At 45.5% G+C, this 24014-nt stretch overlaps 1 protein-coding gene across 2 annotated transcripts; it reads left to right on the forward strand.

Moving 5' to 3' along the window:
- Nucleotides 1-10486: 10486 nt before the first annotated feature.
- LOC112576201 (protein zer-1 homolog) lies at nucleotides 10487-23746 on the forward strand. 2 transcript variants are annotated; one of them, XM_025258485.1, is made up of 17 exons: nucleotides 10487-10593; nucleotides 11297-12293; nucleotides 13081-13263; nucleotides 13466-13586; nucleotides 13936-14079; nucleotides 15400-15458; nucleotides 15745-15807; nucleotides 16626-16680; nucleotides 16964-17017; nucleotides 17415-17576; nucleotides 17691-17781; nucleotides 18038-18108; nucleotides 18413-18460; nucleotides 18694-18761; nucleotides 18951-19139; nucleotides 19729-19826; nucleotides 20307-23746. In XM_025258485.1, exons 2-17 carry the CDS (start codon nucleotides 11419-11421, stop codon nucleotides 20666-20668), a joined length of 2643 nt encoding a protein of 880 aa, XP_025114270.1. In that variant the 5' UTR covers nucleotides 10487-10593; nucleotides 11297-11418; the 3' UTR covers nucleotides 20669-23746. The 2 variants fall into 2 exon arrangements, with proteins under 2 accessions (XP_025114270.1, XP_025114271.1); XM_025258486.1 differs by lacking the exon at nucleotides 10487-10593 and adding an exon at nucleotides 10650-10797.
- The last annotated feature ends 268 nt before the right edge of the window (nucleotides 23747-24014 follow it).

Here is a 24014-nt window from a genome sequence, read left to right on the forward strand (position 1 = left end):
CCTGGCGAGGGTGCGGTGCCATGCCAGAATCCCCAGCCCTGCCTTCCAGCCAGGGTGGTGCTCTGGACCTGGCGAGGGTGCGGTGCCATGCCAGAATCCCCAGCCCTGCCTTCCAGCCAGGGTGGTGCTCTGGACCTGGCGAGGGTGCGGTGCCATGCCAGAATCCCCAGCCCTGCCTTCCAGCCAGGGTGGTGCTCTGGACCTGGCGAGGGTGCGGTGCCATGCCAGAATCCCCAGCCCTGCCTTCCAGCCAGGGTGGTGCTCTGGACCTGGCGAGGGTGCGGTGCCATGCCAGAATCCCCAGCCCTGCCTTCCAGCCAGGTGGTGCTCTGGACCTGGCGAGGGTGCGGTGCCATGCCAGAATCCCCAGCCCTGCCTTCCAGCCAGGGTGGTGCTCTGGACCTGGCGAGGTGCGGTGCCATGCCAGAATCCCCAGCCCTGCCTTCCAGCCAGGGTGGTGCTCTGGACCTGGCGAGGGTGCGGTGCCATGCCAGAAATCCCCAGCCCTGCCTTCCAGCCAGGGTGGTGCTCTGGACCTGGCGAGGGTGCGGTGCCATGCCAGAATCCCCAGCCCTGCCTTCCAGCCAGGGTGGTGCTCTGGACCTGGCGAGGGTCGGTGCCATGCCAGAATCCCAGCCCTGCCTTCCAGCCAGGGTGGTGCTCTGGACCTGGCGAGGGTGGGGTGCCATGCCAGAATCCCCAGCCCTGCCTTCCAGCCAGGGTGGTGCTCTGGACCTGGCGAGGGTGCGGTGCATGCCAGAATCCCAGCCCTGCCTTCCAGCCAGGGTGGTGCTCTGGACCTGGCGAGGGTGCGGTGCCATGCCAGAATCCCCAGCCCTGCCTTCCAGCCAGGGTGGTGCTCTGACCTGGCGAGGGTGCGTGCCATGCCAGAATCCCCAGCCCTGCCTTCCAGCCAGGGTGGTGCTCTGGACCTGGCGAGGGGTGCGGTGCCATGCCAGAATCCCCAGCCCTGCCTTCCAGCCAGGGTGGTGCTCTGGACCTGGCGAGGGCGGTGCCATGCCAGAATCCCCAGCCCTGCCTTCCAGCCAGGGTGGTGCTCTGGACCTGGCGAGGGTGCGGTGCCATGCCAGAATCCCCAGCCCTGCCTTCCAGCCAGGGTGGTGCTCTGGACCTGGCGAGGGTGCGGTGCCATGCCAGAATCCCAGCCCTGCCTTCCAGCCAGGGTGGTGCTCTGGACCTGGCGAGGGTGCGGTGCCATGCCAGAATCCCCAGCCCTGCCTTCCAGCCAGGGTGGTGCTCTGGACCTGGCGAGGGTGCGGTGCCATGCCAGAATCCCCAGCCCTGCCTTCCAGCCAGGGTGGTGCTCTGGACCTGGCGAGGGTGCGGTGCCATGCCAGAATCCCCAGCCCTGCCTTCCAGCCAGGGTGGTGCTCTGGACCTGGCGAGGGTGCGGTGCCATGCCAGAATCCCAGCCCTGCCTTCCAGCCAGGGTGGTGCTCTGGACCTGGCGAGGGTGCGGTGCCATGCCAGAATCCCCAGCCCTGCCTTCCAGCCAGGTGTGCTCTGGACCTGGCGAGGGGGTGCCATGCCAGAATCCCCAGCCCTGCCTTCCAGCCAGGGTGGTGCTCTGGACCTGGCGAGGGTGCGGTGCCATGCCAGAATCCCCAGCCCTGCCTTCCAGCCAGGGTGGTGCTCTGGACCTGGCGAGGGTGCGGTGCCATGCCAGAATCCCCAGCCCTGCCTTCCAGCCAGGGTGGTGCTCTGGACCTGGCGAGGGTGCGGTGCCATGCCAGAATCCCCAGCCCTGCTTCCAGCCAGGGTGGTGCTCTGGACCTGGCGAGGGTGCCATGGGCCATGCCAGAATCCCCAGCCCTGCCTTCCAGCCAGGGTGGTGCTCTGGACCTGGCGAGGGTGCGGTGCCATGCCAGAATCCCAGCCCTGCCTTCCAGCCAGGGTGGTGCTCTGGACCTGGCGAGGGTGCGGTGCCATGCCAGAATCCCCAGCCCTGCCTTCCAGCCAGGGTGGTGCTCTGGACCTGGCGAGGGTGCGGTGCCATGCCAGAATCCCCAGCCCTGCCTTCCAGCCAGGGTGGTGCTCTGGACCTGGCGAGGGTGCGGTGCCATGCCAGAATCCCAGCCCTGCCTTCCAGCCAGGGTGGTGCTCTGGACCTGGCGAGGGTGCGGTGCCATGCCAGAATCCCCAGCCCTGCCTTCCAGCCAGGGTGGTGCTCTGGACCTGGCGAGGGTGCGGTGCCATGCCAGAATCCCAGCCCTGCCTTCCAGCCAGGGTGGTGCTCTGGACCTGGCGAGGGTGCGGTGCCATGCCAGAATCCCAGCCCTGCCTTCCAGCCAGGGTGGTGCTCTGGACCTGGCGAGGGGGAGGTGCGGTGCATGCCAGAATCCCCAGCCCTGCCTTCCAGCCAGGGTGGTGCTCTGGACCTGGCGAGGGTGCCATGCCAGAATCCCCAGCCCTGCCTTCCAGCCAGGGTGGTGCTCTGGACCTGGCGAGGGTGCGGTGCCATGCCAGAATCCCAGCCCTGCTTCCAGCCAGGGTGGTGCTCTGGACCTGGCGAGGGTGCGGTGCCATGCCAGAATCCCCAGCCCTGCCTTCCAGCCAGGGTGGTGCTCTGGACCTGGCGAGGGTGCGGTGCCATGCCAGAATCCCCAGCCCTGCCTTCCAGCCAGGGTGGTGCTCTGGACCTGGCGAGGGTGCGGTGCATGCCAGAATCCCCAGCCCTGCCTTCCAGCCAGGGTGGTGCTCTGGACCTGGCGAGGGTGCGGTGCCATGCCAGAATCCCCAGCCCTGCCTTCCAGCCAGGGTGGTGCTCTGGACCTGGCGAGGGTGCGGTGCCATGCCAGAAATCCCAGCCCTGCCTTCCAGCCAGGGTGGTGCTCTGGACCTGGCGAGGGTGCGGTGCCATGCCAGAATCCCAGCCCTGCCTTCCAGCCAGGGTGGTGCTCTGGACCTGGCGAGGGTGCGGTGCCATGCCAGAATCCCCAGCCCTGCCTTCCAGCCAGGGTGGTGCTCTGGACCTGGCGAGGTGCGGTGCCATGCCAGAATCCCCAGCCCTGCCTTCCAGCCAGGGTGGTGCTCTGGACCTGGCGAGGGTGCGGTGCCATGCCAGAATCCCCAGCCCTGCCTTCCAGCCAGGGTGGTGCTCTGGACCTGGCGAGGGTGCGGTGCCATGCCAGAATCCCCAGCCCTGCCTTCCAGCCAGGGTGGTGCTCTGGACCTGGCGAGGGTGCGGTGCCATGCCAGAATCCCCAGCCCTGCCTTCCAGCCAGGGTGGTGCTCTGGACCTGGCGAGGGTGCGGTGCCATGCCAGAATCCCCAGCCCTGCCTTCCAGCCAGGGTGGTGCTCTGGACCTGGCGAGGGTGCGGTGCCATGCCAGAATCCCCAGCCCTGCCTTCCAGCCAGGGTGGTGCTCTGGACCTGGCGAGGGTGCGGTGCCATGCCAGAATCCCCAGCCCTGCCTTCCAGCCAGGGTGGTGCTCTGGACCTGGCGAGGGTGCGGTGCCATTGCCAGAATCCCCAGCCCTGCTTCCAGCCAGGGTGGTGCTCTGGACCTGGCGAGGGTGCGGTGCCATGCCAGAATCCCCAGCCTGCCTTCCAGCCAGGGTGGTGCTCTGGACCTGGCGAGGGTGCGGTGCCATGCCAGAATCCCCAGCCCTGCCTTCCAGCCAGGGTGGTGCTCTGGACCTGGCGAGGGTGCGGTGCCATGCCAGAATCCCCAGCCCTGCCTTCCAGCCAGGTGGTGCTCTGACCTGGCGGGGTGCGGTGCCATGCCAGAATCCCAGCCCTGCCTTCCAGCCAGGGTGGTGCTCTGGACCTGGCGAGGGTGCGGTGCCATGCCAGAATCCCCAGCCCTGCCTTCCAGCCAGGTGGTGCTCTGGACCTGGCGAGGGTGGGTGCCATGCCAGAATCCCCAGCCCTGCCTTCCAGCCAGGGTGGTGCTCTGGACCTGGCGAGGGTGCGGTGCCATGCCAGAATCCCCAGCCCTGCCTTCCAGCCAGGGTGGTGCTCTGGACCTGGCGAGTGCGGTGCCATGCCAGAATCCCCAGCCCTGCCTTCCAGCCAGGGTGGTGCTCTGGACCTGGCGAGGGTGCGGTGCCATGCCAGAATCCCCAGCCCTGCCTTCCAGCCAGGTGGTGCTCTGGACCTGGCGAGGGTGCGGTGCCATGCCAGAATCCCCAGCCCTGCCTTCCAGCCAGGGTGGTGCTCTGGACCTGGCGAGGTGCGGTGCCATGCCAGAATCCCAGCCCTGCCTTCCAGCCAGGGTGGTGCTCTGGACCTGGTATGCAGAATCCCAGCCTGCCTTCCAGCCAGGGTGGTGCTCTGGACCTGGCGAGGGTGCGGTGCCATGCCAGAATCCCCAGCCCTGCCTTCCAGCCAGGGTGGTGCTCTGGACCTGGCGAGGTCGGTGCCATGCCAGAATCCCAGCCCTGCCTTCCAGCCAGGGTGGTGCTCTGGACCTGGCGAGGGTGCGGTGCCATGCAGAATCCCCAGCCCTGCCTTCCAGCCAGGGTGGTGCTCTGGACCTGCGAGGGTGCGGTGCCATGCCAGAATCCCCAGCCCTGCCTTCCAGCCAGGGTGGTGCTCTGGACCTGGCGAGGGTGCGGTGCCATGCCAGAATCCCCAGCCCTGCCTTCCAGCCAGGGTGGTGCTCTGGACCTGCGGGGTGCGGTGCCATGCCAGAATCCCCAGCCCTGCCTTCCAGCCAGGGTGGTGCTCTGGACCTGGCGAGGGTGCGGTGCCATGCCAGAATCCCCAGCCCTGCTTCCAGCCAGGGTGGTGCTCTGGACCTGGCGAGGGTGCGGTGCATGCCAGAATCCCCAGCCCTGCCTTCCAGCCAGGGTGGTGCTCTGGACCTGGCGAGGGTGCGGTGCCATGCCAGAATCCCCAGCCCTGCCTTCCAGCCAGGGTGGTGCTCTGACCTGGCGAGGGGGGGATGCCCCCAGCCCTGCCTTCCAGCCAGGGTGCTCTGGACCTGGCGAGGGTGCGGTGCCATGCCAGAATCCCCAGCCCTGCCTTCCAGCCAGGGTGGTGCTCTGGACCTGGCGAGGGTGCGGTGCCATGCCAGAATCCCCAGCCCTGCCTTCCAGCCAGGGTGGTGCTCTGGACCTGGCGAGGGTGCGGTGCCATGCCAGAATCCCCAGCCCTGCTTCCAGCCAGGGTGGTGCTCTGGACCTGGCGAGGGTGCGGTGCCATGCCAGAATCCCCAGCCTGCCTTCCAGCCAGGGTGGTGCTCTGGACCTGGCGAGGGTGCGGTGCCATGCCAGAATCCCCAGCCCTGCCTTCCAGCCAGGGTGGTGCTCTGGACCTGGCGAGGGTTGCGGTGCCATGCCAGAATCCCCAGCCCTGCCTTCCAGCCAGGGTGGTGCTCTGGACCTGGCGAGGGTGCGGTGCCATGCCAGAATCCCAGCCCTGCCTTCCAGCCAGGTGGTGCTCTGGACCTGGCGAGGGTGCGGTGCCATGCCAGAATCCCCAGCCCTGCCTTCCAGCAGGGTGGTGCTCTGGACCTGGCGAGGTGCGGTGCCATGCCAGAATCCCAGCCCTGCCTTCCAGCCAGGGTGGTGCTCTGGACCTGGCGAGGGTGCGGTGCCATGCCAGAATCCCCAGCCCTGCCAGGTGGTGCTCTGGACCTGGCGAGGGTGCGGTGCCATGCCAGAATCCCCAGCCCTGCTTCCAGCCAGGGTGGTGCTCTGGACCTGGCGAGGGTGCGGTGCCATGCCAGAATCCCCAGCCCTGCGCCAGGGTGGTGCTCTGGACCTGGCGAGGTGCATGCCAGAATCCCCAGCCCTGCTTCCAGCCAAACAGGGTGCCATGCAGAAATCCCCAGCCCTGCCAGCCAGGTGGTGCTCTGACCTGGCGAGGGTGCCCATCCAGCCTGCCTTCCAGCCAGGGTGGTGCTCTGGACTGGCGAGGGTGCGGTGCCATGCCAGAATCCCCAGCCCTGCCTTCCAGCCAGGGTGGTGCTCTGGACCTGGCGAGGGTGCGGTGCCATGCCAGAATCCCCAGCCCTGCCTTCCAGCCAGGGTGGTGCTCTGGACCTGGCGAGGGTGCGGTGCCATGCCAGAATCCCCAGCCCTGCCTTCCAGCCAGGGTGGTGCTCTGGACCTGGCGAGGGTGCGGTGCCATGCCAGAATCCCCAGCCCTGCCTTTATGCCCCCCCTTTCCATCAGCCCCTCCTCTCATTGGTAGGACTGTGCCATCATGGGTTGGTATTAAGCCGGTGACTCACCGGTGACTCTCACCACACGGGGTCTGAAGTGAAGGGTGTTAGAGGCTGGTTAGTCTATGCGATGATACACATACCGCTGTACAATATTTCTGATTATACCTTAATAAGAAATAGAGATTAACAAGAGTCGAAGAGACAGTTACTTTTATCGCCACCTTGTTGTGGCCACTAGCGGACCATATGTATATGTGGGTGAGGCTGGGTGGACAGCGTGTTTCTAAAACTTACAACTGTTCTAAAGAAGGAAATTTAGAAATAAACAAATTTACAATAAAAGCTAATGGATTAAAAAAAAAACACAGTATGTCTTCAAACTTAATTATTTTGAGAACGTTTCAGTAAAGTGTCTTGTTTTTTGTTTTTATAAACTGGCATGATAAATAAAAAAATTTTAACAGATAGCTGCTGACGTTTTATTACTTTTCATTAGTGATGTTGGTAACTCTACATTTTAATCACAGATTAAAGAGACGAAGCTACCCAGACAATGCCTGATAATATTTACCCACTTGGTATTGCCCCAGCCCCTGGACTGACATGCCCGAGCACGCACGCAGCCCAAACATTCAGCAGTCTTTCGGAAAGTCAAGCGACAATGCCCGAAGATCCGTAAAGAACTTTGTGACATTCCTTCCTTCCACACAAAAGCAATAGCAAACTTATCCACTCAGGATTTTTTACAAGTGCTCTCCCACCTACAGACCCCACCACCTGACTATGACCTGATAAAAACTATCTGACTGTAAAGGTTCTATTTGAGTAATGGACTAGTCGGCGGAAACTTGTTCTATAACTTTTAGCATCTGGACCACCTAAGTGCTGTGCCGAGCTTTCTAGTGCTACCTGTCCACCTTCCCCTCCTGCATTCCATCCTCCCTCCCACAAAGACAGCCACACGGACAACGGACGTCCTGCCTCTGTGCTGCTGAGCAGTGGAGCTCTCTTCCTCATCACATTCGTAATAATAAATTTTCTTATTATTGATTCCATGTCTGTTGGTAGACAGTCTGCAGCAGTTTGTATGGCACTGTGTACATATTATGGGCAGCACAGCCAATTCCTGATAGTTGACACTGTATACTGTATACCATACTACACAGTGTGAGAGCTCTCGACAGAAAGATGGATAGTTTTCAGGGAAATTGATTCTGAGTTCTTTCTGCAGCAAACAAAATCATATAAACATTCTCCTTGCATTTATATATATATACACACACGTGCACTTTCGTCCATTGTAAATAAACACATCAAACGCAATAAGACATTGAATAATTTCATTAATTTTTTTCGATTTTATTGTTTTCATCGAACAATTCACACGATCCACACAGCTATATGCCACTGATTATAAACTTCAGGTAACCATTCAACAAGACTGAGTTCCAGAAGACTAATTCCCATACACAGACACTAATCAAAGGTATCACCATGGTAATGAGGGTAAAGGTCTGAAATTATGCACACCTTTGTTTGTTTGTAGACACTAATGGCGGTAAACAAAACATTCAAATATTCCATAATTAAGCCACCTGAAGTGCATGTGTTCATGCTTTTCAATCTCCTTCTATATTAATGTTAAATTCGTGCAAGGCCAACAGGCTGGACAGATATAAAACTTAATTTCAGTGGCTCGTGACGTGGGTGCATGTCCTGGGCACGTGACCACCCACGTGACCCACCCACCCTGCCTTGCAGCCGTGGTGGTGCTCTTGCCCGGTGGTAAAGCTAGGCCGACCCACCCACCTTGCCTTTCAGCCGATTCGCTGCGTGTACAGGTCTAGGCTGTCAAGAGCGGGAGTCGTTAGCGGTGCGTGTTCTGCTTTTGTGTATTACAAGTGAAAACCAGTGTTTGCTGTGAAGGTCATCCCTTGCACAATCATTGCGAATGATCGATTAGATATCGAATAGAGAAAAAAAAAATGATTAAAGTCATCATTGTATCTGGTGTAAACGCTACTACGCCGACTCCCCACACCGCCTTTTGTAAATTTCGGTCTGTTAAGCAAACCTGTAAATAAGCTGCATCCATTAATTTTTTTTAAATCTCTACTTTATTCACAAATAAACCACACTGGTTTATAAGCCTCAATTGTATCCATATTTTTCAATGGCCAGGTCAGCTGTCCTCGTACGCATTTTGTCTCGTTTTCGGCATGATGAGGGTGTGTGGTTGAGCAAATTATCTGAATTATTTAAGTAATGCAGCCTTGATTTAAAAATGTAAGCAGTTAACACCGTAATAACGTGAATATGCCGGGGCTCATCGAAAAGTTAATACGATTCGGCGAAATCTTCATTGTTGTTTTAAACCGCAGGGCTCAAAGTCGGCTTACAAACCGAAATTTATGGTATTATATTTTTTATCTGTATTATCTCTCTATGTTTTAATTAGTGTATTATCTGTTTATTAATGTTTCTGGTGTATGTGCATTACGAAAAAATTAAAATAAAAGTTTTTCACTTATAAAACAAAAACATAGGGAAGTGTAGATAAACAATTAAACAAAAAAAACCTGTCAAGGCATCAGATCAAATTTGTCCACAATTGGTGCTATTAATTTAAGCCGCCTCCTCCCCCCTTCCACGTCCGTCTTCACTGAAAGTCTCTTACAATGTCACATTGTCTAGTGCACAAAACTCTGTTGAAACTATTAAACACGAGTGACTATAATTACATAAGTGTGCGCCCCTGGGCAGTGACAGAGATAAAACATTGTAACTAACAATCCATGAAGAAAATCGGTTTTGCAGGTACCGCCTGCTCCCTGGAGATGACTGAACAAAACACGCCAAGTGTCTGGGGTTCACAGTAATATCTGGCAGGAGGTGGAACCCGTCAAGACCAACGGCCAAATTCCACACCATCCGAATCTTTGGTCATAAAGTTTCGCCCCAAAAGCGCGTGCACGAGGATGAAGCTTGCCAGTAGCACGCGCGGTCGTAAACGCCTCGACAGATCAGGCTTGATATTTTATTGAAGCTGTCTGTTGGCTTATCGTCTTTAGTGATAGCCATCTCGATCCTGTCCAAGTGAGACAGCCTATACCCTTCAACTGATGGGTAGTCGTTTTTGCGAACACGATGGTCCCAAGCCGTGACCGGTATTTTCACCGTGGAAAACCTTCTCCCAGTTTAGCTGTATGTAGTTCCTAACCCTAACCTTCTTCAAAGATTACTTAAATTACAAGGCAGTAGTATTACTAATCCGTGAGCGTCTAAGTCCACTCAATCATAAGGACACGCGGATTCGAACCTCCCTCCCCACTGAGGACGTACGTTGAGTACGCTCAGTTGAAGAAGAAGCTACAGATCACCAGTCGTTGGGGCACACAATCGGTACAAACAGCGGCATGTGAAAGCAATCACCGTGCAACAAAAAGAGGCTCTTTTTATTGGTTAATGACAAATGTATGGATCAACATGTCATTCCAAATCACAAAACAGCGCATAACATCTTTAAACATCTGATAACCTTCGCACGAGGTCACGGATCGAGCGTCCGGTAGTGTTGTGGTTAAAACAATTTAATTCTTTGTTACTACCGCAGTGAGTGGTCCTGGTTCAGATCTCATCTAGAGACACTCTCTGTAGGTGACACCTGTTTTGCGGGTATTTTTTTTTTTTTCCAAAGGACTTCAGTTTCCTCCCTCCTTCCTTTCCCCCGATTAGTGCGAAATCACTTCTTGGTGTAAGTATACTTTATTTCTCATCAAACCAACCACCAACCAACCACCCAACTAACCACGCGATTTCACAAGGAGCAAGCTGTCTGGCTAGTTTTCTGCTGACAAATGTTTTTCAGCACCTGGACGAGCATTTGTGAAACAATTTAAAATGATGACATTGTTCAGAGTTCTGTACTGAAGGTGAACAAATAAGTCAACTTTTACATGTCTACGCTTATAGCCGCATGTGCTTCAAAGACTGCATGCATGCTCGACATAAAGTTTAGCCATGGAGATCACGATCCTCAAAGACGTCTTTCAGCCATTAAAGTCTATCATTCTCTCCTTTCATAGTCTGCATTTTCTCTGCGTGATAAACCGTCTCTAACGCTTTCGTTGCTGTGTCGAGAGTGCACGCTGGCTAGCCGAGACCTCGTTCGCTGTCGGCTTCATATATCGATCTCGCATTTTATGACAGATAATAAAGTAATTTTTCTGTCACTTCAGTCTGACTTTAAAAATAAAACAAAGAGCATTTTTAAATGCTGAATTTTGTTTTAAAATAGTTTTAAGTTTAAAAAATTATATCGACGTTGCTTAGTCCGTTCGCAGCTTCTCTAAGGAAAGCTTCCGGTGCGTAGATGGGGTCACAGAAAATTTTTATGCCTTGGAAGAGTGTAAGAAGAAACGAACAACATTTGCGAAGATTTTCAGTTTCATTTCTTGTAAGCATACGAAATATGCAAGAAAATATTTCTTGCATAATTAAGCTTATGGTATATAAAAGTGATTATTTTCTGTAGCAATATATATTTTTGTAGTTGTTTACATTCCCCTGGTAAACCGTTTCTACGTGCTTTACCTCAAAATACGGTAAAAACTTGCAGGATTGAATACTCATGTTTTCCACTTTAGCCCTGGAATTTCAGGTTAGTAATGCATGCACCTAGTCAATAACTGGAATTTTGTTTCCTCGATAAAAGTGAAACTTAAAACAGATTTCAGTTTTATTTCTTTGCCAAGAGCCGATATGTACTTATAAACCAAATGTAGCAATTAACCAAAGCTCTAGCACGGACGTAGGACTTTAACGTCCGTGACTTAAGGAATTAAAGATAAAAGAAATAAAAGATGCATATAATTCCTGCACTTTTCAGACTGATATGAACATCGAAACGAAATCATTTTCAAAATCCTTCTCATCTTCTCCCTGTCAACAATCGCTTTCGCTTTTTATCTCTGTCACCTCGCACCCCTGTCCAATTTTCTTGCATCAGGCATATACAAGCATTCACATATTTGTGCAGAAACTGTCCTGTATATTGCATACATCAGTTCCATATCAAGTTTATAAATATACCGGTCACTTTCTCTGTAATATAGTAGATAATATATAAAAGTCATAACAGATTTTATTTCTGTTGGCAGGTTCCAACATGTGAACAACTGATTAAAAAGTCTGTTCATTAAAGAAAATCATCTGGAAAGAAAAGAAGGAGAGAGGAAAGTGAAGAAAGAGCACTTGTCAGTGCTTTTCATTTCTGTCCGAAATGGAGAATACATGGCCACCGAATGTACCAGATACTCTCCTGGAAGTTTGTATTCGTTATTGTGTAAAAAATCTAGATCTTATTGCAACACGAGAAAAGTTATACCAATGTCCTAAATTAGGTACCATGGATGTTGAAGATACAGACTGTTTAAATGTGGATCATGATTTGTTGTATGGAAAGTATGAAATAAGACCAGGTGTTTTTTTAACTAAAAACATGTGTGATCGCATGGTGGACATCCTCACTGAGGAACATGGCCCCCTGACGGATGATATTTTGGCCATGTTCTCCAACAGTCAAGCTGCGCAGCTGAGCTGCATTGATCTTCGACACTCAGATGTCACATGTGAAGGTTTGCAGGCACTCAGGTGCCAACCACTTACAGAGCTTTCCATGCATTGTCAGTGGAGCTGTTTTCCTGTTATAAAAGCTCTCCACAGAACGCTTCGATCTCTACGCCTGGACAAAATGGCAGCTGTGGTGGATCCTATACACCTGAGACCTCTGGGTCTGTACGATCGGGGAATATCAGGAGTGATAAGTGCAGGATTGGAACAATCAAGGGAGTCTAGTCCAATATCTGTATTTGATGAGGATAGCCAGTTTTTTGCACTTACTTGCCCCAATCTCCGCAAACTTGTGCTCCAAGACCTGAAGCTTGTAGGCTCACCTTTAGCAGAGAGCTTTGTGAAGATCATGCTGAGCCCTCTGGGGCGGCTGACACATCTAAGTCTGGCAGGAACGTCGGTTCAGCTTGAACAGCTTGACTGCTTTGGAACTTTAACTGGACTAGTCTCCCTTAATATCTCCAACATTCCCATTTCTGACTTCCCAACTGTTCTACAGAACCTGTCGTGCCTGTCCAACCTGAGGTAAGGTGAACAAAACTTATATAAATAAAGTGTTATAATAACCATTTAAATGTTTGATTTATGCTATATTATACTATTAACCAACATATGCTATAATATGTACTACAAAGGACTGTTAACACTAGATTAGCAGCATGCATCATTTGATGCAAGTTGTATTGTTGAAGCTTACTGTGGAATTGAAAATGCAGGCAAAACCCAACAATTATTTTGATGTCTGTATGATACAGCTGCTGAAACCTAGAACAGTTGCAAGCATTAATTGACATAGCATGAAATGATAGTGCTCTATACACAGCTGTATACTAAAGGACCATAGTCACAGTTCACAATGCAATCTCACTCTTGAGTGTTCTTTAACATTTTATTTGCAAATTTTGGTCAAGCATATACAACGAGCAAGAGGTGTTTGCACACATCACACATAGTAGCAGTTTGGTTACAATGGCAAGCAGTTTTCTACTCCAGATATCATATTTTGGGGGATGGCTGAATGGCTGCTGAAATATTGGCTGATATAGCTACAGAACTATAAAAATTTAAATTGCTCCATCTATAATCCCAGCCATAGAGTGTCAGTTGACACATGTAGGGTATACCAAAATAACCCCCAGTTCAGTTTAATTTTAAATATTTTGTCATTTGAAGTTCGAGTGAAGTAAAAGTCATCACAGGAGTGTCATTGAGCATTGTCTCCAAAACAGGTTTACAAGTTTCATTTATGGTGAAAAAAAAATTTCCAGCTTGTAAAGTAATCACTTTCTTTTGATTTTTTTCTTTCTCTAAGGCATCTTGACCTGTCCCAGGGAGATGAGGATATTATTCCAGTCATCTACAATGACTCTGACAACTACCTTAAAGACATCATGAGCACTTTTCCAGCTCTTGTGTCTCTGGACTTGTCGGGCACCAACCTTGCAGGATTTGAATCACCAGATTATGTCAGCCATCGTATGGAAGCTACCAAAAAGTATAGATTTTAATTTAAACTTTATTTTGTTGTTGTTTTCATTACTTTATCTATAGTAACTGATCATGAATCAGACAAAATATGCTATCTTGTACAACTATCTCTGGTTTGCAATGTTTTATTTATATGATATAATCTAGGTCAAAACAGAAATGACCTGAAAACCCTATGATCACAATTATTAAAGGTGTGTTTGTTACAGAGAGAAAAAGAAAGAAGAGAGAAGCTCTATACCTGGTCTAGAAGGTCGACATCTGGAATTTCTTGGACTACTGGGCTGTGCATATGCAGCTTGCTCTCGCAGCAACATTCCGGCCTCAAGGGTATTTTTCATTAACTTATTTGTGATGTCATTTGAGAAATAAATTTCCCCATGTCTAACTTTATGGAAAATTTATTCCATTGCTGAATGCAGCAGTTCCTTTGCAATGACAATATTTTCCAAGTAGAGCATTTTCAAAATACCTGCAAGTGCAGCATTTAGTCAATAGCTAATGCTCATCTTGGCATTTCAGTACCTCATGATTGAGTGAAAATAGCATATACAAGATGGATCTGAGATTTGCAACTAGTCTTTTAATAAGAAAGCACAGTGTAGGTCAGATGAATTGTGAAATGTTATGCTTACTTCATTTGTTCCTAATTCCTCTGATTGGGTCAAACTTGTTGCAGGTGACTGGTGATGCTAATGCCAGCCAGGTATTGCTGGCTGTTCATGTGTACATAGATAACCATTGGCTGCTCATCAAGTCTCTCAATGATCTTTTTAATCTTTTCCGTTTCTCGACAGTGCCAAATCATCGCATTGCACTTGAGGTGAGTGTTGATTTAATTTTTTTTTTCACTGTCCCTCTTCTCTTTGATTCTGTCTCTGTGGACATATATCTAAATGTCTGTTTTATTTAAAGCCACTTTAAAGAGAAAGTACAATAAAAATCTCCTCCTTAAGTTTGTGCTCTATTATAACTTTTTTTGGCAGATGTCACATGATGATAAAAATTAAGTACAACTCTTTTTAAATACTGCTTCTGGTTGACCATTTACTGTATATTACTACTTTCTGGAAAAACATAAAATAAATTAGTACATTTTGAAAGATACTGCTTGTTTATTGTTGTCTCTTTGTTTAGCTGTGCACATCAATCAGAAGTCAGATGTTTATAAAAATAAGATTCTTATGACTGTCTATGCTTTGTTGTAACTCTTTGCAAAAACCACTTTTAAAAAATTCTCCCCTCCTCAATTGCCATACATGACTACACAGAGACACACTCTGTCACTCACTTACCCACAGAAGTGTTAGTCCAGTATTGATTTTACAAGAGTTTTAGTTTTATCGATGCCCAACTGCTTGTTTGCATAAAAGGCCTGCCTGCCAACAAAGTCTTTTTGTCGCAGCGCGAGCATTACGTCATTTAACCATATCATCCTTTACCCTTAGTAACACAGTGCACTTTCTTATTTTTAATTTTTTATGTGTACTTCATGAAGTATGTAATTTTATGTAAACTTATTACTACACTACTGTCACAAAAGTACATTTAGTTTTTAATTGTAATGAACAGAATGTGGCAATTTAAATTTGAAATTCACGGTAAAGAGTGATTTGAGGCCTTGGTGGTCTGCCGTATTTTTACTTTAGTAAAGTTTTCTGCAGTCCAAAATACTTTGAGAACCACTGCTATAGAATGTTTACTGCAATGCAAATATTTTTTAAAAGGCTTCTTCAAGGCTTCTTCACCTTCTCACTTTTCTGTAGCATACATCAATATATCTGTTTTGTCTAGTAATATGTCTAGGTCATGTCTTGCATTGTTGGAACATACCCTTGCGTGGATGCCTGTACTTACCTGTAGTCATAAACACTTCATCAAACTTCAGTCACAGTTGAATCAGTGGCGATAAGTTAGGCATTTGTTACTCCATCCAAACTCAATTTTGTTCTAAGAACAGTCATTTTATGTCTTACATGGCCATAACATTTCCTGTTTGACTGTGCCTGCTAACAGCTCCCTATAAATCAGATTCCAGATAAAGTCATCAGTGACATATTAACTTCTAAAAACCAGTACCCTTGGGTTTCAAGTAGTTTGATATTATCTTCACATAAACATGATGTCTTTATCACACTCTTAGGCCATCCTGGCAGCTATGAAAAACTACCCTGCAGACAGTAGTATACAGATTGCTGGCAGGTGAGCTTTCATCTCTCATGAGTGAATATTTATGAACATTTTTATCTATCATTCCTACAAAACTCTAGAGTTATCTATTTTATTTTAATTTGAGGACAACTCTTCGTGTTTGAATTTGCATTCCATTGTTCTCCTTACACGTAGAGATTGATATAGATGCTGAATAGACATTGCCAGGTATAGATATCTGGTTTACCAGTTCCTCCTGAAAACCAGGGTCACAGTCATTAAAAAATTAACTGCTGCTTTGAAGAAGTGGCTAACATATATGATCTCTGTCTTGCAGTGCCTCCTTGTTCTATATAGCCAAAGGTGACCAGAAGAAGTGCATTACTTACAAACATAAAAGGTTAGTTATTACAATAGTTTGTGAACATGTGGTGAAGGAGGCGTGATTACAGAAAAACAAAGAAAAAAAGTCGGATAAGAAATAGCTAGAAAAAGCAATAATAGCAAATATTAAAAAAAAGCACTGGATTGAATAAAGTTATCTTGTATTGCACAACACAGTGAACAGAAAAAAGGATTGGGATGATTGTTAAAGACCATAATACTAATTTTGTTGTCATTTGTCAAGGTTACTGATCATCAGTACCCTCTTCTGTTAATTTTCCCCACCCTTCCAGCATTGTTGTAGTACATACTAATAAGGAGAAAATACTTTATTATGAAGATTGGTTCAAAAGTAGGGAAGCTTTCTCACCTGTTTTTAAAATTTCAGTACAATATCATGTTTCTTTTGATGTTAATGGGGTCTAAAGTTAGCTTTATTTTGAAAACGTCCATAGTGATTTGTGGGGTAACATACAGTTCAAGAGGCAGAAATTTATACCTGCTTGATAATCCCTATAAGAGGGACGGAAAGGATATAACACTGATTGACACTGACCTATACAGTAATGTAGATGGCTAGCACACTATGTTAGAATGTAGGAAAGATTTCAGAACCAAACGTTTTGAAATGTTCATTCTCTTCAGTTATCCTTCTAATACTTTCTACTCCTACTATACATGAAAATTCTCAATATTAATATTAGTATCTTACAAAATGTGTGAAACGTCAAATTCTGCCATACTGAAGCATTGTGCTTGTTCAGTTAAGTACATTTAAGCATCTGCATTAAATCTGTATCTGTTTCTTATTTATTTCTTATTATTTATTTTTAGAGCCATGATATCTCTCCTCATAAAGGCCATGAGAGAACATCAACCAGAACAAACAGTATGCACATTTTAAATTTCTTGCTAACACAGTAGTGTGTGTATGCAATGGATGAGGTGGATGGCTGTTTGTATGTGGCTGGTTGAAGTTTTCCTGAACTCAGCACAGTTCACTTGAACAGTTGCGGTCAAAAAATCACATTTACTGAATGGTTGAGTAGCAAACACTGGGAAAAAGTTAATGGCAAATAGCTTATTTTTCTGGTTTTTTTCAGTTTTCTGTTCTTAACATAATGATTTCAGTTTTAGTTGATAGATACAAAGATAAGCACCTTTTGTTTCAGATGATGAGGAATGCCTGCTTGACACTTTGCCATCTAAATTTGCCTGATGCTGTGGTGAGTTTGGTTACCTGGAGAGGTTAGGAAGGTGGGTGGAGGGGAGGATATTTTGTAAGGACAGTCAGGAACAGAAGATTGCTCTGCAACAGTTATGCTTTGCCTTAAGAACTGGGAAGATCAGAGTTAGTTTATTCATTTTGTTTTAGTATTTTCAGTGTACAATTGCATTCCTGCTGTTTGGTCAGATTTAAGCTTTATCAAACATTTTGATGACCAGGAGTTTCTGTGCACCTGAAATGTCTTTGTATGAGAGTATTCGCATCATGATGAACTGTCTTTCTCTGAGTGTTCACATCATAATGAACTATGTGTGAAAGTGTTCACATCGTAATGAAATGTCTTTGTTGAGAAATGTGTGCTTGTTAATTATTATGACCACTTTGCTATCTTGCAGATGTTTTGCTATGAGCGGTTAGTGGATGTCTTGCTCTCCATGCTGCGTCATGACTACCGCGATGAGTTTATCCACCGCCTGGGGATCTTCCTGTTGAATTGCCTGGCATGCCAAGTTGATGGAAAAGAAAAGGAGCTGGTTGGCAACATGGGCGCTGTTGATGTGAGTCACTTTAGTAATGTTTGTTTATTTTATTTGTTTTGTAGTGTTTTGGGGTTTTTTTTTGTTTTTTGGTTTAGTTTTTTTTTTTACATTGTGTCATTTTGGTTTATGCAGACAATGCTCAGCATCATTGAACGCAAGCTGAAGGGAGGTGACTGCGATGATGTGCTGGAAGTAGCATGGAGCACATTATGGAATGTGACAGGTGAGCCTAGTGAGATCGCAGCCTTTTGGCTCAACACTATGGGATACAGTGGACTACCTTATGTATTTTATGTTCTCATGAGTTTTATATTTATGATACTCATATTTTATGAGTGTTGTGATATATTGATTTCTTTGTCATTAACAGTGTGTGAGATTGTTGTTAGAAATGTATCAAAATGTTCATGCTTTAGACATTTTCTGGTGGTTTTTGTGTGTGGCATGTGAATGCTTTAAAATATAATGTTTCTGTGCAGATGAGACACCTTCCAACTGTCATAAGTTTATGATAAAGGGAGGAATGGAGCTGTTTTTGCAGTGTCTTCAGGTATGTCACCATCAGCATCATGCAGCAAGAAATAAGCAAAATACACTAGGATGAATTTGACTATTCTCTTCAGTTTGTTGATTTCTAGTATTGATTGGTTTATTATAACCCTATCCAGGTTTCGTTTTTTTGGTCACTATGAAAGCATTTGCCTTTTATAATTGTCTTATATTGGATGGGCTTTGTCTGGCATATTTAGTTGAAAATTAGCCTAAGTTTGTATGTTTTCTTAGAGCATGCAAGATTTTTTTATTAATTTTATATTTCATATTAATTTCATGATTTTTTTTTATTGTCTCAACAGAAATTTAATGACAAGCCAGAACTATTACGAAACATGATGGGACTAATGGTAAGAAATTGTTTTTAAATAATTAGATATTTTTTCATATAATGTGTAATGTGAGCTATTTTTGACAAGCAAATGTTTGTCAACTTAAAATCTTGAAGGTAAAATCTTCAGTTTTATAGCAAATGAGCTTTGATGCCATTTTACTTCATGTGTACATATCATTGATATTTTAGCTGAGTAGGAAGAACTAAAGTTGTAGTTTTTTTTTTTTTTTCCCCTTATAATATTTTCAGGGCAATATTGCTGAAGTGGACTGGCTGAGGCCCAAACTGATGTGCGAAGAATATGTCAATGTCTTTAGGTCAGTCTGCTGGAGTATTTCCGTTTTGAGTTTCAACTTTTTAAATGGTGAAGCACTTAAACATAAACTTTTTTCCTGTGTAAACTGTAATGATGTTATTTCCCTTTAGCTCAAGTATGAGTATGTGCATCTGAATCTCACAAATATCTTCATATTCAAGTGCAGACATTTTTACTTGTTATTGTTAAGTGAGCTGTTGGAGTCGACAAGTGATGGCATTGAGGTCAGCTACAACGCATGTGGCGTACTGTCACATCTCTGTTTTGATGGACCTCAAGCCTGGATGATACCAAGGCCCTCTCGCTCTGAGGTGCTGGCTAGAATGGAGCAAGCCATCAACCGGTGGCCAATAAATTCAAAACGAAATATTAATTACAGGTAGCTAGCTGTGATCATGGCTTATTTTACTAACACTAAATGAACCACAGTATATAGGGGTGGTTGTGCATGTGGGGGTGTGGGAGGATGTATGTATGGAGGGGGGGTGCATTTTCCCCTTTTCATCATTCCTAAATAATAATAAAGTATTTATATAACACATCTCTCCCAACTTTTCAGTGATGCTACATTTTAGAAAATTATTAAAAATCTTTCTCACATGTACACAGAAGGAAGAGTAGGGGTGGTGGGCAAGAAAGTAAATTGTAGTGGAACACAAAGACAACTGTGACGTTATTATCAGTTGATGAATTAAGCAGGAGATGATTAAAGTTGTCCATTCCTACAGGATTCTTTAAACTACTCACAAATTTAGAGTTACAATTTAGCCTGAAATTAGTGAGGTATTTGGTTTAACCACCTGGGAATTATAGCTGTAGAACACTCATGACAGTCTTTGTAATTTAATGTTTATAAATATGCAGTTGCTTTTCCTTCGTTAATCTTTTATCAACATGGCTGAATACAGGTACTAAGAAAACTGAGGGGTCTTTTTATTTTGTTTGTTTTGTTTTCACCTTTTTCACAGATCTTTTGAACCAATCCTCCGGCTGGTGGCATATTTTGAGACACCACAAGTTCAGCACTGGGCAGTGTGGGCCCTATGTAATCTTACAGCAGTCTCCCGTGAGTGGTGTTAACTGTCAGCATACTACAAGATCTTTTTTCTGATTGAGATTGAGGCCTCGTTCATTTTGGGGTAATGAAAAATAATCGGTGTGAGGCCCCCACTAAAATAGTGACCATTAGGAGAGCAATCATCAAAAACAGTTTGAAGACTAAATGAGTTTCTTCCCTTTTAAATGCCTATACATGTTTTTTCTTTGCTGCTTTTTTCTGGTGAAAATATGGCCAGTCTGCTCTGTAGTAAGCAGCATATTTTCAAGAGTTCTGTGAAAAGTATTGGTGGGGGGGGTGGGGGTTGCAAGCCAAATAGATTTCACACTATATTCAACCTGACCTGTATAGTTATTGGAACATTGACTGGCATTATCTTTAAATCTGAGAGATTTATATATAGAGAGAGATTCAGATATATGTATATCTGCAAATATATGTAACGAAACTAGCAGAAGAAATTATGAAATGTGTTTCTTATGCATGTAGCGGAAAAGTACTGCCGCCTACTGGAGCGTGAAGGCGGGCGAGAGGCCCTCACCAGGGTGGTCAGCTCTCAGTCCTACCGACGCATCCGAGAACTGGCGCAGCGCACCTTGAACCAGCTGGACATTAAAGACCTCAGCTGCAGTAGCAGCAGCGGTCAGGAGGAGAGCAGCGAGCATGTGGCACATGCCAATGAGGGGATGGAAGCAGAGGAGGATGAGGAGGTAGAAGAGAGGATGTCTGAAGAGGAGGAAGAGGAGGAGGATGGGAGGGAGGAGGAGGACGACTTCTTGGAGGACGAGGACCAGAGACCAGATGGTGGTGAGCTGGATGGGGACTTGGACAATGGGTTTGTGATTCTGTGATTGTGGCTTGTAGGTTTCACTGAGTTGATTCTCTTGACATTTAATACTGTCTTCTTCTCCCCACTTCCTTACCCTTTCCTCCTTAATCCTATTCTGATTCCAGAAATTTATGTACACAAGGAAAACGTTTCTGAGTGATCATTGCTATGTTTTTTTATTGTTTTTTTTTTTTCTGAAGTAATGTTTTTGGAAGGTGTGGTACTGGATAGGCAGAGTTCACTTATTTTGTTGCACGAGTGCAGTTATGTTATTTATAAACACGCTTTACTGCTGCACTCTCAGTTGATCTTATTTGTTTAAACTGACTGGCACTAAGCTTCTTGTTCTATCACTTACTTAAAGGATGAGATTTTACTGTGCATGTGTTTGTTTCTTTTTTGTTGGGGTAGTGGAGGGAGGAGGGATGGGGTCTACTGCTAGAATAAATGAGTGACTTTAAACTGTAGTCAGAATTGTGGAAGTCAAAAATGGAAGTAGCTGTCAGAGTGAATCTCTTTTTTTTTTTTTTTCCTCACCTTTCCATCTCAGTCATGCTCTTGTCACTTATCTTGAAATAGCAGACCAAAAAAAACCTATAAAATCTTCAACAAAATATTAGTGACTGTCATATTCTTTTGTTATATTTCCTTCAGTTTTCTTTATTGTATTTTGCGTAATTTTCCTTCTCTTGACTCCTTGTGTCTCTTTGCAGATCTGACTTCCTTCAATCATTTTTTTTCCTTACTTTACTTTCCATTTGATTTCACAAGACACAAACATTTGTTTCTTTCAGTTTTTTCCCCATGTCACCAGTTATTTAAAAAAAAATATGCTTGTATATTTTTGTTGCATTTGAGGATCTGTTACATTGTTGCACAGTTCTTTTAGTCTTATTTTCATCTCGTCTCAAACATTTCTTGTCATTTAGTTTTATTTGCAATGTACAATTCTTGTTTCTGAATCTGTAAAAATCATTGCAAGAAAGGTTTTCTTCGTTTTTGTGTACACCATCTCCAAAGGTTTGTTTTTTGGTTTTTTTTATTTTGTTTCTCTTTTTAATATGTGTAATGTTTGTCCTGACAGGAATTTTTCTGTCTAGTTTGCATCTACTGGTCTTGTGGCATTTTGGGGGGTTGTGTGATAAATGAACTCAGGAAAACAAGTGTTAGACGCTGTTTATCTCTGCTGTTGGTCGGTTAAGAGAGGTCATTTAACGGTGGGGAAGGGCCTCAGTATGACCTGAACACCCTGTTGAACTGCTTTAACTCAATGGACACTGATAGTTTACAGCATAACTCTGACTGTCAATGCATTAACGTGGTGTTACCAAAGGTCACATTATGTCTATAGTTACACTCAAGATCCAGTGTGTTAGCATTTTCTGGCTTGACCTTGTACATAGCTTTTGTTTTGAGACTGGACTGTAAACAAGAGAGGTGGGAGATGATAAAAACAAAAGGTTGAGTAAATAATGAGGTGATAAGAGATTTTCAAATTGTACAATTAAAAAGCTAATTCTTTGTTAAACACTTGATGTGGAAACAGTGGTGGGCTGTTAATGGCAGACTTTTTTGCAGCATTGTAAATGAATACTGATGTTCTGTTGGAACAGTTATTGAAGGGCCAGAAATGCATGCTGTTTACTAGATTTATTGTTGGTGTTATTGTTTCTTTTGGGCCTTGATCTTGTTTAAAGATTCTCATCAGGTATGTTCTTGTGGGGACAGTTTGTTTTTGTAGGGTTCAGAATCAAGCTGAAGCACAAGATGTATTTTAAGGTAATAGTTTTCTTTGTGTGTGTTTGTGTGTGAAGTGCAGGTAGAAAATTATTTCAACATTTTAGCAGTTGATGAAAGTTCGTTTCACCTTTTCTTCCCCCCCGCCACCCTTTTCTCCATCATCTTTGTTAAAATTGACTATGGTGGAAAGTTCTTGGGAGAGTGTACTGAGTTATATGTCCTAGTGTTTTTTGGGAGGAGGGAGGGGTTGTTGAACAGTTTTTATCATGTGACTTACAAAGGAGTGACTGTTACTTTTGGAACGAGTTATAAATATTCAGTTTGAATAATTTGTGAAGGGCATTGACAGGGTATGAATGTGATTCTCTTATCACTATGGGAGATTATTGCTTTTTCTGTGCATTGTTGTGTGATAGCTGTTGTTTTAGTTAAATATTTAACTATAGAATTCATTCTTTTCAGTATTGCAGTTTTGCAAGCATTCTGAATCCAAATGGACATGCATATTTACTGCACACAGATATACAAGCACACATTCAAGTGGCAGTACCTGTTTGTGTAGTGACAGTCACAAACACACTATTAATATCACATGGAAAACAGGTTTATCCAACTTTCATCAGACTTTCTAAATGATTTGAGAAACTCATAGTATATCACATATGTTGTTGACATCACATGGGTTGTGTTTATGTATTTTGATACGTAAACAGTTTGTATGAAGATAGTTTTAGGTAGAAACTTTCACCTGTAATTCATTTTTTTTTTTTTTTTGTTTGTTTGTTGGGGATTTGAAGGAGAGATCTAGCTTAAAATGTTTGAAATGGTGGGTTTAGAACCTTAGCAATGTTTTCACTAGCCTTTATCTGATATATGTGGAAAATTTTGTTTCCTACAAGTATTTAAATCTTTTGATAAGCCTGATTTGTTGCCCAAGGCTGGCATAAAGTCTCTTTTTTTATCCTACAAACAGTTTATTTGGTCACAAGTTGTTTCTTCCAGCTGATCAATTGCTTCTATGATCTACAGAAGTTTTTATTAGCTGCGCAATAGCTTCCTTCTACCTGTGGCTCACGCTGTATATCATGGCAACCCTCCTGTGAACTGACTTTGTAGTGCAGCTTATAAGCAAATTGTGAATAGAGCCACCATTGTTCCCAATGAATAGAAATTATTTATATGACAAGGGTTTGGTTAGTGTTGTTAGTGTTGCACAAACTGTAACTGCATGTTTTCTTGACTTTGCTTAATGAAGGTTGACCTTATATATCCGGCTACATATAAAGCTTTACCATCTGTCAGATTTGTGCATGGAAGAGCTGAAACAAAATGGTTTTCTTAAATAATAAGTAATAATAGCAGAATTTGTAAAATGAAATTTTGCATGTAATTATCTGTCTTGATATCTACCAGACGACCTGACTATCAGGAGTTGTTGCCCTTAAGCTCCTAATAGTCGAGTTGTCTGGTAAAGTTAAAGAAGAAACAATTCCCCCAAGTGGATGTGAACTTGATTGCAAATTTATTTCAGCATTATATGTGTGATGTGACAACTTTGGGTTCAGTTCACAATAAAATTACAGTGATACCTCGGTTCTCGAACGCCTTGACTTTCGACCAAATCGGTA

The sequence above is a fragment of the Pomacea canaliculata genome, linkage group LG11 (assembly GCF_003073045.1).
Source record: "Pomacea canaliculata isolate SZHN2017 linkage group LG11, ASM307304v1, whole genome shotgun sequence".
Taxonomy (NCBI): Eukaryota; Metazoa; Mollusca; class Gastropoda; order Architaenioglossa; family Ampullariidae; genus Pomacea; species Pomacea canaliculata.

Bases quoted from the DNA above. Each gene is read 5' to 3' on its own strand.
- LOC112576201 (XM_025258485.1), top strand. From the start codon at position 11,419: ATGGAGAATACATGGCCACCGAATGTACCAGATACTCTCCTGGAAGTT. The intron at 13,587-13,935 runs GTATTTTTCATT...AACTTGTTGCAG, and splicing joins GCAACATTCCGGCCTCAAGG to GTGACTGGTGATGCTAATGC. The intron at 15,808-16,625 runs GTTAGTTATTAC...ATTTATTTTTAG, and splicing joins ATTACTTACAAACATAAAAG to AGCCATGATATCTCTCCTCA.